The sequence below is a fragment of the Lissotriton vulgaris genome, chromosome 2_1 (assembly GCF_964263255.1).
Source record: "Lissotriton vulgaris chromosome 2_1, aLisVul1.2, whole genome shotgun sequence".
Classification (NCBI taxonomy): domain Eukaryota; kingdom Metazoa; phylum Chordata; class Amphibia; order Caudata; family Salamandridae; genus Lissotriton; species Lissotriton vulgaris.
In genome coordinates this window covers 1,965,430,100-1,965,443,594 of record NC_141687.1, presented here as the reverse complement: position 1 = coordinate 1,965,443,594, position 13,495 = coordinate 1,965,430,100, and the positions used below count along the sequence as shown (strand labels likewise).

General features: G+C 43.5%; 1 protein-coding gene across 1 annotated transcript in view; it reads left to right on the top strand.

Annotated features, from left to right (window-relative positions):
- The window catches only part of IDH2 (isocitrate dehydrogenase (NADP(+)) 2), a 40,449-nt gene that overhangs the window by 10,398 nt on the left and 16,556 nt on the right, over positions 1-13,495 (top strand). Inside the window, exons 2-6 of the mRNA XM_086958158.1 lie at positions 5,610-5,701; positions 7,336-7,501; positions 10,049-10,209; positions 10,289-10,432; positions 10,749-10,885. Of these exons, the coding sequence (XP_086814284.1) occupies positions 5,610-5,701; positions 7,336-7,501; positions 10,049-10,209; positions 10,289-10,432; positions 10,749-10,885 (700 nt within the window). The remainder of the gene's footprint in view (positions 1-5,609; positions 5,702-7,335; positions 7,502-10,048; positions 10,210-10,288; positions 10,433-10,748; positions 10,886-13,495) is intronic.

Below are 13,495 nucleotides of genomic sequence, written 5' to 3'. Positions count from 1 at the left end.
TGTCCGATTCAACAAGGAAAGATTTGATTTTAACTATGGGCAAGGGATTTATTCCCTAAATGTACATAATATTGAGGTCCTAGCATTCAAATGCTTGGTCTGCAGTTCGCCACATAACCAGTTTTGGTGGGCGTCCTCCATGTAGAATGCAAGCAGTATAGTCTTTAGTCTAGGTCTGTTCGGTTACTGGGAAATATATTGTTTGGGAAGAGTGCAACAATTGTCATCACATGCTTGAATTGGGATTACAGAATCTCCAAAAATAGCCTGCAGCCATATTTGTTCAACCCATTCCTTTCATTGTACCTGATTATTCAAGGATAGACTGATCCAAAATTAAGCAACTTTTTTTGAAACTCCTTTTTATTTAAACATTGCTGATCATGAGTTGCGTATCGGAGTTACACAGCTTTTATCAAAATAAAGGTTGTCCCTGAAAGGCTATACAGTTCAAACATTAGTCCCCAGTGCATATCACAATTGGCGTTTTTACGGCATAGTATTTCACATAGGATCATCCGTGCATTTAACACAGTAGTGCAACACCTTTCCTCTTTCCCCTTTAGTAGAGACCCTCCCCTCCTTTGTACCCATGAAATCTCTCAAGGCCCCCACACTTTCTCATGTTTTGGAATAGCCACGTCTCTGGCAGATCACTCCTTCCACTCTGGCACCAGTCAAGGTCTGACTTACACTCTATAGTGCTCAGCAGAGTATCTGAGCCCCATTGTCCTTTATATTGCGCTTGGCCACACTGGTCATTATCGTTAACAAAATGTTGTGCTATTTAGGCCAGTGTTCCTCCCCTTGCACCACCAGTAGTAGCCATTTTGCATCGAGGGGCGCCCTTAAAATAATCACTCAGGACATGACCTCTGTCACCTTGCAACAAAACTCTTGAACCACTGGGAAAGCCCAAAGGGTGTGAAAGAAAGTGCTGTCAACTATCTTCAAGAGGGAATGCCTCCAGCAGGTGCACCCCCTCAATGATGTGCCTGCGCAACGCATGCACCAGTTGGAGATAACGTTAATTCTCGATCTCCGCCATCTCAAATTCTTGGCGGAGAACCTCAAATTTTATGAATGATTGATCAATCCACATATCCCCCCAGATGTTCTATACCTATTGTTGCCCAATTGCAAAAACCTGCCAGAGTACCAACTTCTCGGAGCAAGTCACTGTGCCACAGTGGAGTTAAAGCTGCGAGTTTCTTTCCAACCCAAGTATCCTCTGGCTTCCCTCCATACCTGCACAACGGTCACTGCATGTGGTGGTAAGAGTTTTTTCTCTTCTCTTGGAGGGAAGAATTGCCTGGGATCACTTAATCCCTTCGCACTTCTGGTGACATGGTAGGCAGATTTTTGTCTATCCGAGAAGACCAAGTCATTAATCACCAACAGCTCTGATACCTGGTATTTCTAACCCCCAGTCGCACACTCCTCTTTGCAGATATCCAGGGTTATGCACAGTGCACCTTTATTCCAAAGGCGCAACCTCAGTTTCTGGTCTATTTTCCTGAAGTATTCCGGTGGAATCACTTAATGTGTGTTTTGGAGCACGTATAGGAGGCGCGGGAGGGTTCTCATTTTATAGAGGGCAGCTCTGCCCATTAATGACAGCGGTAGGGTATGCCAATTTGACACATTGTCGCAGTCTGTCCAGTTGGGGTGGGATGTTCCTGCGCAGAAACAAATTTGGCCACAAGTATCAAAACAGTCAGCAGGGAGTCATGGTGCTAGCCCCATAAGGGGAATATTATGGACTTAGTCCAATTTATTCGATAGTCTGAGTAGCTGCCAAAAAGATAAGATTGTCAAGATTCTGGCTTTCGAGCAGTAAGGTTTGGGGACTTATAATAGGATGTCATTGGCATGGAGGGAGACATGCTCCTCCCCACCTCTGTCTGCCCAATTCCCCATACAAGTGGATCCTGGCTGCAAACTATTTGAGTGCAAATGCAAAAATCATTGGCGAGAGATGACACCCCTGCCGAGTTCCCTTCTGCATGAAAACCCATGAATAAGTCCCATTAAGTTGTACCCTGGCTGAGGGGGTCCTGATATAAAAGTCTAAGCCACTTGCAGAATTTCAGCTCGAAACCAAATCTGGTCAACGTGGTGAAGAGTTGGGGTCATTCTATGATATAAAATGCCATGCTCGCATCTAGGGCCATTTGCACTACACGCTCTTCCCGAGAATGCCCAGTCATGTGGTGCACACCATAGAGTGACTTGTGTTAAGGCGGGTGCTCCTATGTTGCATAACGCCAGCTTGGTCTGGATGTACAATGCTAGTGATGACTTTAAAAAGCCATGTTGCCAGGGTTTTTTTCCAACACTTTAGCTTCTATGTTGGATAAGTAAATAGGCCGGTAAGAGCTAGTCTGTTGGGGCTTTGCCTTTTTTGTGTATTACCACACTTGTGACTGCAAGCTGGCCCTCGGGTAGGCAGCCTTTTTCTCGTGAAGCCTCCAACATCTCTAGCATGGATTTGGATACTTTATCAGCCAGACCCATAAATAACTATTGTCAGGCCATTATGCACCACAGCCTTTCCAGATTGAAGGCCCTGAATAGCAGCTGCCAGTTCTGTGGCAAGGTCTGCTTCGAGGGCTTCCCTGGCATCACTAAGAAGTGTCTGCAGAGTAAGGTCTTCTAGAAACTCTTCACAGTCTGCGCCTGTCCTGACTCCCATAGGAGTGTATAGTCTCTCAGTACCTTCCTCCTTCAGAACTCCTAACACCAGAAGCGGTCTCTGTCCCTCTTTTCAAGCCAGGCCAAGAGTTTGTTGGCCTTGTCTACCACATCGTATGATCAGAGTTGCAACGCCAGTGCATGATTGCGTGCCTCATTTTCTGCTAAGCAGTATCAGACTACAGGAGGTAGCCCATATGCCCTAAAGAGACTAGGGCACTAGTCTGTAACATACAACAATTTCTCAAAAGGGTGTTATTTGGAACCCAAATACATGTAGCACAATTAATTGCTGAGAATAAAATCAAAAAAGGGGAGAAAACCAGGGAGACATATGTTTGGTGATATAAATTGTATTTTAGTGAATAGGGAATAAACCTATTTGACCTACTAAGTTTCATATGTACAAGTATATGGAACGATAGCACTGTTACATTGACTGGCATGTAACCTGCCAGATACCTTGCACAAGTGCTTGTGAGGGATTGTGACGGCGCAAGTGACACGTGAAGAAGTATGTACAACGATAGTGACGGGTGCAACACAAAACAAGTAGAGTTAAAATTACATATTTAGGATACCCTAACAATAAATGGTAGTGAGTACAGAAGTTAAGTGGGGCATCCTTGATGGGGGCGCAAAGAATTCTGCTGTGGAAGTCGACGGCGTTTCGGCCTGTTGAGGTGTTAGGCCATCATCAGGACCAGGTTATAGTTACATATATAGCAGTGTAGGCGCACTTCCAAATTTCGGTCGGGGCATGTCCAAAGTGAGTAAGGATCGGACCTGCGAAGCCACAGAGCCTGACTAACGCTGGCCCGGTGATGTGCCATGCCTTCTCTAGCTGACTCGGAAAGTGTTCGTACCAGCAGCCCTGTGGATTTTGCGACTGCAACAATGCCCATTATCATTCGCTGATCCTTGGGACCCCAGTGGCGTCCCACCTAGCTATACCTTCGCCGGTCCAATCCTTACTCACTTTGGACCTCGCCCGACTAAAATTTGGACATGCGCCTACTCTCCACTGCCATATAAGTAACTGTAACCTGGTCCTGATGTTGGCCTAATACCTCAACAGGCCGAAATGCAGTCTACTTCTGCAGCGGAATTCTTGGTGCCGCCATCAAGGATACCCCACTTAACTTCTGTATTCACTACCATTTTATTGTTAGGGTACCCTAAATATGTAATTTTAACTCCACTTGTTTTGTGTTGCGCCCATCACTATCGCTGTACATACTTCGTCACGTAACACTCCCTCCGTCACAATCCTTCCCGAGCACTTGTTCACGGTATCTGACCGGTTACATTCCAGTCAATGTAACAGTGCCATCGTTCCATATACTTGTACATTTGAAACTTAATATGTCAAATATGTTTATTCACTAAAATACATTTTATATCACCAAACCAATGTCTCTGGTTCTTCCTTTTTTCGTTTTTTGCTAGCAGAGGTGTAATTGGTGACACAGGTTGGTCCCGCTATAGGAGTGCTGTCTTTCTCTGGCCTAGCATTACATTTTGGTTTCTTTTTGCTTCCCCATGCCACTGGATAACTTTCTTGAATGCTACCCATGGAACACAGGCACATTTTACTGTTCCTTGGTTCTCTTGAAAATATAGATCTGGAGTGGTGCTAAGCTTTTCTTTGATACCTCTGTCCCGGAGAAGCCATGTGTCTAATCATGGGAATGAGTTGGTATCAAATGTAGGCCCACTTAGCAGTACTCCTTCTGGGGAATGGTCCAAGATCCCTCTTGCATAATATGCCGCAGCCCTGAAAGTCACAACCTGGGTCTGATGAGTTAGGATATAATCGAGATAAGAGAACTTGCTGTGAAAGTTCTATTTGTGTAGCACTTAAAAGCTGATGCCATTTCCCCATTTTTTTCCGATCTAGTTTCCATCCAAGTAAATGATTACCAGTTGACCATGTTGCAATTCAAGTTGCTCTGACTTCCAAGATGCCTTTGAGTCCCCAGCTCTTCTATCCAAAGAGCTAGAGCAACATGCAGCCCATTATATGCCAGTTCTAGGTTTTGTTTGGATTCTAGCATATTTTGCTCATTGGTAGGCATTGCTATCTAATGTTTATCCTTCAACCCTGACTCTATATGTGCTTTTCTATGCTTGTAGTCTGTTTGGATGGAAAAATTTTCTCTGAGGCTGGAGGTGTGGAATGCAGCTTCATGTTAGCGACTGGGGTGGAGGAGACAAAAGTGAGGGGAAACTGAATAGAAGCACCCACACCCCATGTCCTCATCTGCCCTACGAAATCTCACGTTTTTGACCATTTGGCTTTGCTAATGCTTTTTACCTATGCTGGGCAGTGTCGACAAAAAGCAAAATACCTTTTTCCCAATGCTAAACAGCTGCCTTCTTCAAGGAGTAGCTCGTAAGCTACTGGTAGCACTTCAACTTGCTGAGTATCTCTCCTTTGAGCAGGCCAGTGAACCAAATTGGGTTTCGCTTGATTGAATTAAAATATGTATGCCAACAGTGAAAAGCATGTGCTTGAGATGGAAATAGGTCTATTTTCAGAAATTCTACGCTGATATTTGGAGAAAAAGGGTTGAATTTCCAATATATATTTAAAACTGATATTTGAGTGATAAAAATCAAATGGTTTCGGGGAGACTCTTTACTAATATTAACTTGGTGATACGGGCTATGGCAGTTATTTACCACCCAGGTAGGGCATTCCACATTGACATAGCAATTTTTACATTACAGCCGGCAGATGTGCCTGATGCACCGAGGTGATCACTGCTGATTATCATCCATTTGATTGCCACAAATGTAAACTTGTCCAATGTGGTTAAAATTGCATCTCTTATCAGTAGCCCGGGAGGATCTTCTATCAGTTGATGAAACTCAATTTATAGCTGTCTAATGTTTTTGTACCTTTCTGCTAGATGCCGATAATCGCATTAAGGTGGCAAACCCAGTGGTGGAGATGGATGGGGATGAGATGACCCGTATCATCTGGGAGTTCATCAAGGAAAAGGTAATGTAGGGTAATGTGGATGCACTTTAAATTGCCCTCTCAGAAGGACAGAGTTCAGTCAGTGCAGTGATGTTGATGCAATCATCAGGTCTGTGATTCGATTGATGGTTGTCTGCAATGTACATATTTCATGCGCCTAGCAAGCTTACCCTAGCCCCTACTACATGCAGTATTTCCTTGGATAATAATGGTGTGCCAACATACCCTGGTGTTGTGCCTGGCCAGCGTTTTCTAAAACTGATCCTCTTATTGATTAGGCATTGCTGTGGTGTGCTTAATGTTTAAGTGTTCTGTAGAAAACAGTCAAAACCAAAGTATGTCATGAAGCCGATGTGCAGAGCAGGTCGTCTGGCACTCCTTGATGCCACTTTGAGCGCAGTGTGGGAAAGGGATAATAACTTCTGGAGGGGGGGCATATCCTAAACTTTGCTAGAAAAGGACTGGTTAGCATTGTGCATATGCGCTACTTCTTATTTGCCCTATTTTTGGGTTCTCCAGTCACTATGGCTGGAGTTTGACTATGAAGGATATTAAGGAACCTGGATCTACTGGGCTGCTATAAGGCAGTAACTGAGAACAACCACGACCAAGTGCTGCTTCTACCAGCGGCCTGGTTGGTATGCTTAATGATTTGTGGTGATTCTGGTGGATTTGGAGATTGAACTGCTCACACTCCGACAAAGGGCCTACCATGTCCAAACTACTGTTGCCTGCGCACTGCAAAAAGTGCACATAAGACCACTGATATACCAAGTTGCAGCATCAAATTACCCCTACCGGCCCTAATGCCTTCTTCCCTAGGATTTGAACCTTTGGAATCAAAATTTCACCCAGATGTTAGGGTTTGGTGCACCCTGATGTTGGGGTTTGGTGCATTGATCCCTTGCACTATTATAGGAGTATGTGCATGTTGCTCATAAATGTTGGCGATAGCTGCATTAACTCGCTGACCACATACCTGAAGTAAATGCATTTATGCACTGTTTTTTCGACTGGGATTCGACCCTCTTGTCTACTTGATAAAAAATGAGCTCTGCAGCAGGTATCTTAAGCCATTGAATTATCTGATGTGACCTGTAATTCCCATTCCAGATTTTGAGAAGTGTCGCAAAATGAGATTGACTGACCAGTGGATGTTAAGCTCTTAGAGTTAACTCCACAGTGTGCTGTTGTTTCCCTCATGCCTGTCCCTGTCTGGGCTGCATCTGTGCGTCAGGCCTGCTTCTGGATGGAGTGCCAGTGCTCTGGGTTAGCAGCGATGACTAGGGCGCAGTCACTTGGGGTTTCACAGACCCATTTGGAGGCTGTTTGGCACAGCCGCATCTTCAGGGTGGATTTTTAGGAATGAACTGATAGCCTTGTAAGCAGCTTGAAGTCTTCTGGGAAATCCTAGCGGCCACGTCTACAGTTGGTGTAGGCTTGGAAATCTGGATTGACTTCGGTATCTGCATTGCTTGAGTGAAGGGTTTGATATGAATGCTGGGTCTGGAGTGCTTTGGGCCGGTGTCTTGCTCGTAGCTGTTTGCTTCCCTGGTTAGAAGTCTTACCTGATGGTTCGATACCTATTTAAACCACAAGTGAAGTTGTGTATTTCGAATTTTTGTCCAAAACAATTTTTTGTTTGTTTGTTCTAGCTCATCCTGTCCAATGTAGCTGTTGAACTTAAATACTATGATCTTGGGCTTCCATACCGAGACCAGACCAATGACCAGGTGACCATTGACTCTGCACTAGCAACCCAGAAATACAACGTCGCTGTCAAATGTGCAACCATCACGCCTGATGAAGCCAGAGTTGAAGGTACAGCTCATTTATTCAATAACACAAGGAGGGTTGGGCAGGAAATGTTTGCCAGTTCATTTTCTAGCCTTTAAGTTGTATCCTCTTCCTTCACTTCCAGCTTCTCGACACCACTACAACACAGACACCTTAAAGACAGACACCTTAACACCTTGGCTACTAAGGGGTTTTCCCCTCCTGCGCTGAAAATACTTGAATTCTATAGAATCATGACACGGTCAACTCGTCATAAGCACAGCACAGGGGAGGTAAAACCCATGACGAGTTGACCTTGTCATGAGCATGGAAGGGGTTAAAGCAGTAAATGTGTTACAACCACAGAACCAAATTCTCACCCATACGCCAAATTGCATGTTTAGTGAATGCAAAGGTCTCCTGATAATGTGCATTTAAACGGTCACCTTTTTTATGGCTCTTGGTATTGAGAGGTTTGTTTTTAGGTGTCTCTGGTGGGTTCCTTCACCAGCGTCCTTGATGCAGGTCAAGGAATGGGGTCCCTGATCATTGCAATGCTTAGTCTGATGCTTGGTTAAACGAAGTGCGTTCATTTGCTGCCTGATTTCCTCAACTTCTCTCTCGGCTGTGAAGATCTCACCAGTAATCCCTTCTTTATTGGTGTGTAGCTCTTTATGAGGGTAGCTCAGCTAGCAGAGATTTAAAGAGCCTTACAGAAGTGTGTCCTCTGGTGGCTTTGTCATCGCTCCTTTTAATCAGGCTTGCAGCCACCCCAAACACCTGTGTGGTACTTATTATTTTTTTTTAAATGTATTTAACTTATTTTACTTTTAAATATATCCAATACACAGCCAGGCATCCCTTTCACCAGGTTGGTTGGTGGCAGGGGAGGTTGTATTTTCACACCCTATAAAATACAGTTTTCTTCAGGATTCCGCTATCTGTGGAAGATATCATTATTACCAATGAGGCGGCCATAAAAGAACATTCTGGGTTCGTATGATTATACAAAGGCGAGTTATAGTGTAGATTCACAACTGTAAAGTCTTCCCATATAAATAAAGCTATCCGACTGTCCAGGATCCTCATTTAATTTAATTAGGGCAACCGCTTTCTAGCTGGACCTGTTGTATCCTCCCCCAAAAAAATTCTTAAACCAGCTATCGCTTTTTGATGTTACTAGAGGTCCCCATAGTTGGGCATCATTTCTTCTGCCTGTGCCCAGGACTATGTTAAAGAAAATATTGTCTGTGTGGACCATTTCACCCCTCTGAATACCTATGAATCTGGTCGGGGCCAGAACATTTACTTACCCCTTTTAGGATCCGAACCGCCAGAAATGGTGGCAGATCCCTTTCCCACTTATCCCCCCTTTTATGGAACAAGCTTCCAGCACAACTTCGATCCATTACAGACCACAGACTGTTCAAAATGGAACCTAAAACCTGTCTTGTTTTAAACATTTTCTATGCAGTGAATGATTTACCTCAATTGAACCCGCGCAGCGCCATGAGACCCTTCTGGGTGGAAGAGTGCTATATGAATGTAAATCTTTCTTCCCCTTTTATCCCTCCGCTAACCTTCTCACTCAAAGTAACTGGCTAATATCCACCACTGAAATTACTTCATATTTCACCATATTAATTCACCACTAATCCTTTGTACGCTTCCTCAATAGCGTGCGTCAACAAGCGCTATATAAATACCTTTGTCCTCCTCTATCCTTCTGCTATCATTCCAAATCCAATTAACTGACTAACCTATCTACCACTTAAAATGTAACTTGCAGGACACACGAGCAGAGGAAATAAATGTTCCCTCATAGGAGCTTATCTCCCAGTTGCTAAAGAATGTATTCTGGTTGCGCAACTTCTTTTTCATTTCCTCTCTTTTGGGAAGCTAGAGGTATAAGGTAACATTGGTTGCTTTTCTCAATTTATCAAAGGATTGTATTGGATTTAGTTATGCGATTCTATATGATTTAGGACTTCATGTTCTTCTTGACATGAATTTTGGGGGGGTTAGTTGAAGCACACACCTTGACTGCTGTATAGATCGGAATATGATATAACAAGGACCCATCTAGTACTTCACCCCAGTGGCCTTTTAGTTTCCTCTTGCAGTAATATTTCGTTATACCTCAATGCAGCATAAAGTGCAATTTATATTGGCAGTGTTTAGAAATGTATCAAAATTAATTCGGATATGAACATTAAACAAAATGCTTTAAGTACACGACTTGTACTAAGTACATAATGTAAGCTATATATAAAAAAAATTCTGAGCGCGTTCTATTTGTACAGGAGTCTAGAAGATAAGCTGACGTTTAAAGAGATTAATATCCGAAACAAATCGCCCAATTTCTACAAACAGTAAGGACATTAAAAGAGATCCTTTCCGTGCAATTCCTAATGTAGCCATTAAAATCGTTCTTGATAGTTGCTATTTATAAATATGCTTTCTGATTGTTCCCTTTGACAAATCTCCTTTTTACAATGAACTAGCTTCAAACCAGTAAAACCACGGTCAAAACATTCAAGCCATGTTTGGCGCCTGATGCATTAATACATTTTTTTCTTATTTTTAAATCAGAGTTTAAATTAAAGAAGATGTGGAAAAGTCCCAATGGTACAATCAGAAATATCCTGGGTGGAACCGTCTTCCGTGAGCCAATCATCTGTAAGAACATTCCGCGCCTTGTTCCAGGTTGGACACAAGCTATAACGATTGGCAGACATGCATTTGGTGACCAGGTAATATGATTAGAAGTAAGAGTTGTGATTGAACATGTTGCAGTGAAAAGGTTTTGATATAAATGTATCTCAATTACAGTACAAAGCTACAGACTTTGTAGTGGACCGAGCTGGCACCTTCAAGATGGTATTCACTCCAACTGATGGTACTGCAGCCAAGGAATGGGAGGTGTACAATTTTCCGGCAGGAGGTGTAGGAATGGGCATGTACAACACAGATGAGGTAAGTGTCTTGTGTTTGAGGGTGATTGTTAAAACCACGGCTCATCGGATAACTTAAAAGCCTATTGGTTTTGTTCTAGCACCCATTATTTTGTGGGCTGTAGTTGGTAATCTTTGTAATGACTGTCCTGTTTCACATGGTGTTGGTTAACAGTAATATGTGTGTGTAGATCTATATATCTCAGGGGGAAAAGATAGATGATTGGAGAACTCTAGGGGAGGGATTGAGCGAGTAGAATACCAAATTTAAATGTTCTAGTGAATGGCTTTGTTAAACTTCAGTTTTCTTCTGGTTGACTTGTCCCGTCTATTTGCAGTCAATCTCTGGCTTTGCACACAGCTGCTTCCAGTATGCAATTCAAAAGCAATGGCCCCTCTACATGAGCACTAAGAATACCATTCTGAAGGCTTACGATGGGCGTTTTAAGGACATCTTCCAAGAAATTTATGAGAAGTAAGTTTAGCTACCTGCATAATTCTTTGTAAATATAACCGATTCCATTGCCATGAGGGTTCCTGGTTCAGCAAAGTGCATGCATGACCTCTGATAAATGTACGGTTAGCGTTACCTTGTCAAAAGTTAACTTTGCAACCATTGATTGTTGCTCCTAACACTTTGGTATTCTCTTACAGACACTAAATGGTAACCTAGTACTCGTTCTTGCCTAATAATCCATTACCTCACTAATCAACAGTATTCTGTTGCCACAGTCACTTCATTGGTAATGAGCAATGGCGATTTTAATTGTGAAGCAATGCACTTACGACTCAATCAGTCCTCATCACTTTTTGGTTATCTCTGCGCTAGCTCTTACTGTAACCATTGTTCACCTCAAACACTCATGGGACTCTTCTCTTCATCCAGATAGAATTTTATGTCTTACTCCCTCGCCACACTAAGCTACCTGTAGCCGTCTTTTGAGGTCTCTTACCTCCCTGCACTTTCAACAGCTTTTCTACTCCTCATCTGTGCTCTGCCTTTTGTCGCTTACACACATCTACACTGCCCACTTAACCACACATTAAGACCCCTGTTCAGTTCACAAGCTCAACAACCTAAAACTCCCACCTCAATTTTTTGTACTCCTGCTGGGGAACTTGGGAACCCCAGTTTCCTCTTGGTGTATATCCTGTGTGGCTACTATATAACTGCTTTGATTACCAGCACAGATCTGAATTGGTAACTAATGACCTTTGTGTCCTTGCCCCTACCTATAGCTTGCCTCTATATTACGTTGTGCAATTTGGCTTTGTCGGCTTAGCCACCCAATCTTTTGCCTTCATTTACCAATGTTTGCAGTCGGAACTTTCACCAAAATCTACTATACCTTCTTCGGTTCAATGCCTCAGGTTTGAAGGCTGTACAGAATGTGCCTTTAACCTGACTTTTTCCTTTCGTTCTGACCATCACCGCCTCGTGTTACTCTGGAAATAAGCCAGTCGTGTTTGTTACTCCAAGTTGATCCCTTCCTCATTGGGTTTGGCTTCCGTTCTCTTGTTGCATGTAGACTTCTTGCATGTTTCCCATTGAAGACTGGACAGGCCTTCTGTACTAAAGACCACTTACTCTGGTGGTCACACATCAGGTTCAGGCCTCCACCCACATCCAATGGTTCACCACTAAAGGAAATTCATGAATGAGGCCCGTTCCATCTTCTGTTTATTGGCCTCTTAAGATTTGCAACCCTTACGAAAGACTATTCTCCCACATCATTCGATGGCTGTAACGAACTCCTTTCCCACCTGTTGGACTGGTAGGTGGCAGAATCTAAGCTTCACCCACCCTACGTCTACTGAATCCCTTACTCCCTTGCAGCTTCCATTCTCACTCAATTGCTTAAACTATTCTGGTGCAAGAGAATGCAATGCACTGGATCCCCCTATCTGCTCTTGAATATACATTTGGATCCCTTCTTTCATGGTCCGCAGGGTTTCTGCCAGTGATGCTGGAAGTTCTACACCATGGTTCTTACCAAAAAGTTAGATAGGTCTGGTTGTCATTTGAGACCAGCTTTACTCTAGCATAGATGGATTAAGAGCATTCTGTCGACCTCTTGCATACCCAACCCTCTTACATATATATATATATATATATATATATATATATATATATATATATACAGTCCACCCCACCATTTTGTTGCTAGTCCTGATATTTTGTCTAGCATACACATTTGTATACCTACAGATTAAACCAGTGGAGTCTCAACTCTCCAGATATGGATGTAACTACCTAAGCCTGAAACATTAAACAGTATAGGCTCTAGTCGGGGGGAGGAGAGTGGAGGGAGCAGAGAATGGTGGAAAGAATCACAGCAGAAGTCCTTTTCCTGCACTGCTGATCTACTTTTTCCACAAACTTTACTTTAGACCAAATTTAAATAAACTGTGGGGTATTCGATAATGTACCTGGTGCTACTTGGCCATAAAACCACTTCTTTAACACATACATATTAAACTACCCACCAATGCCCTATTTGTCTCCCATTTAATGCAACCATAAACTTGGACCTTCTGTACCCTACTTGCAGCCATGCCAAGTACCACGCATCAAGCGTTAGACTAATTTCAGTGTGGTGGTCCCCATCACCGCACTGAAATGCATGATCATATATTTATAGTGCCTCCGCTGTCTGCCAGAGCGCTGCTATTTGACACCTCCGGACTGCGTATAGCTTAGCTTTCAGTGCCTGGTCCTTGCTGGCTGGCTACAGTGTTTTTAACCCGATATTGCGGAAATTTCACTGACGTCACGGCAGGGTCACAAGAGTCTTCACTTGCATGTTTTCATTTGCCCAACAACCAGTGGCATAGGCGGGCCCGGCTGGCTGCCTGCGAGCGCAGGACTGTTTGTTAGATGGCCGGAGTCTGCAAGTTGCAGGCAGCCCGCGCCATGCAGCCCAGCTTTAAATGATTCAGATAGCGACTTTCGCCTGACAGTGTGGCGATGCGGCGTGGCTCCGCTGCCTAACCATCACTGCTGCGCAAGTCAGTCGGGGTGTCCTGGATTGCATTGCTGCCTGGGGTGATGCCGGGGAAGTCGTTGGCTGGCCTGTAGTACCAT